The 1,999-nt window shown below is 59.4% G+C and overlaps 1 protein-coding gene across 1 annotated transcript in view; it reads right to left on the minus strand.

The window, feature by feature from the left end:
• Positions 1 to 1,006: 1,006 nt before the first annotated feature.
• ZC3HC1 (zinc finger C3HC-type containing 1) overlaps positions 1,007 to 1,999 on the minus strand; it is an 8,896-nt gene continuing 7,903 nt past the window's right edge. Inside the window, exon 9 of the mRNA XM_019472978.1 lies at positions 1,007 to 1,471. Coding sequence (XP_019328523.1) covers positions 1,403 to 1,471 — 69 coding nt within the window. The 3' untranslated portion in view covers positions 1,007 to 1,402. The remainder of the gene's footprint in view (positions 1,472 to 1,999) is intronic.

The raw sequence follows: 1,999 nt of genomic DNA on the forward strand, positions 1-1,999 counted from the left end.
AGGGTGAAGCAGCTCCTCGTTAGGGCCACGCAATTAGGACCCTCTTAGAAAAGGAAGATAACTCACCCAAACTCAAGCCCTGCTGCTCCCCAGGGGGCTTCTGGCCAGCACCCACCCAAGAAGCCAGCAGGTAAAGGGTGTCTCCCAGAAGAAGCCCCGGGGTAGGCAGGTGCACCCACAAGTTTTGGGGTGCTGGGAGAACGGGGATCAGCCCTGACCAAGGCAGCTGCTGCCTTCTGAGGCAGGGGGTAGCCAGAAAATGCCCCAAAGGGGATGGGGCAAGATGAGATGCAGAAGAAACCCCAGAGCTGGGGCTGGGGAAACTGAGGCAGGGGCTCCTCCTCCAAAGGGGGTTCCTTTGCTCCAAAAAAAAAAAAAAAAAAAAAAGGAATGACATGTCCCTGTGCCTTTACCCACCTCCGTGCAGCTGCGGCAGAGCTGGGGTGAGGAGGTCCAACTGTGCCTGGGTTGTCTGTGTAGTCTGAGCCCTCCCTAAAGCCCCTTCCCCAACATCCTTGAGGATGGAGATGACAGATCAGGGTCTCCCTTCTTGGCTTCTTCTCCCCCTTCCACAGAGACCAGTCCCTCCCCAGCACACAGCCTTGTGGCCCTGAGCCATGGGAAGCCCTAACTCACCTCTTCCAGGGTTTTGGCTGCGTCCCAGCCTCCCCTGTAGTCTGGCCCGGGTGATTTATCACCCCGGGAAGGCTATCAGCCCTGAACTAAATCTGCTTCGGGCAGCTGATTGCTGGGGCAGACGCTGGCAGGCATTGGGGTACGAGGCTGGGGGCGCCTCTGCGTGTACAGGGCCTGAGGCCATGGCAAAGAGCCCACATCAGGCAAGGGAGACAGTGAAACAAGGAGTAGGAAACAGGAGAGGGAGGCAGCCGGACACTGATCCCACAAAGACAAGCATCCCGAGGGATACGGGAACCATGTGCTAGGTCCAGAGCTCACCCCGCCCCAGGAAGAAGCACCGCACCAGCAGTAAGAAAAAAAAAAAAACAAAACTGAAATGTTTATTCCCACCTGGCACCACTTCCCTGCGCCGCTGATGGCAGGACACAGCTGGACAAGATGGTCACCCTCGTGAGGTGACCACGTCTCCTTGTTCACCCCGCACGCCCGCAGCACGTCCTGGCTCCAGACGGGGCTGTCGAAGCCCTCGGGGCAAAGGGCTACAGCAGCCATTTGTGAAGGCAGGGCGCTTCAAGGAAGGCAGTCAGGGAGGAGGGGGTCCCAGCAGCCGCTGGGGACTGTGTTTGGCACGGAGCCTCCTCAGCATCCCCCTCCCCCAGGGCACGGAGCTGTCGCGGGAGCGACTGCGAAGTAGATCTCTGCTGGACCGACGCGATGCCCTGTGCCGCCAGCCAGGCGGCAGTTCCCAGAGGCAGCGGCCCGTTCAGGAGGAATTCATGCTCTCCCACTGCCGGAAAATGCGGAACACCTTGCAGGACTTCACCGAGAGACTCTGCCAGAGAGGGGAGTAAAGCGACAACCGGAGGTTAAGGCACCACAACAGGACCTGCAACCGCCACCGACCTGCCTCCAAAGCACGCAGCAAAAAAAACCCCGTCTGAAATATCCTAATTGGCTGCCAGGACATCAATTTGCTCCTCTTCTTCGTTAGCCCCATTTACCAGAACCGGAGGGGAGAACAGCAAGGTGACTGCAAGCAAGAAGCAAGACGGGACTCCAGTCATCCCTGCTCCAGCTGGGGCTCTTGCCTCCAACTTGTGTCTAGTCCCGTAGGACCTGCTGGCGCTTTCCCGGCACGTGGCACAGCCAGAAGGGACCGACCTGTTGGGGACACAACTCACAAAGTCCCCAAGATGAAATGCTGAAGCAGGACTGTTCCACCGGGTCCCTGCAGCTCAGCCCCAAGCAAAGCAGGGGGGAACCAGCAGGAGGAATCCAAGTGGATAATGGGGCCCAGGGAGGCAGCAGCAGGTACCGGCTGCTCCACAACCCCTCCGCCGGGGGGGGCTGGTGCCGCAGG

This window comes from Aptenodytes forsteri, unplaced genomic scaffold (genome assembly GCF_000699145.1).
Source record: "Aptenodytes forsteri isolate BGI_AS27 unplaced genomic scaffold, ASM69914v1 Scaffold310, whole genome shotgun sequence".
Taxonomy (NCBI): domain Eukaryota; kingdom Metazoa; phylum Chordata; class Aves; order Sphenisciformes; family Spheniscidae; genus Aptenodytes; species Aptenodytes forsteri.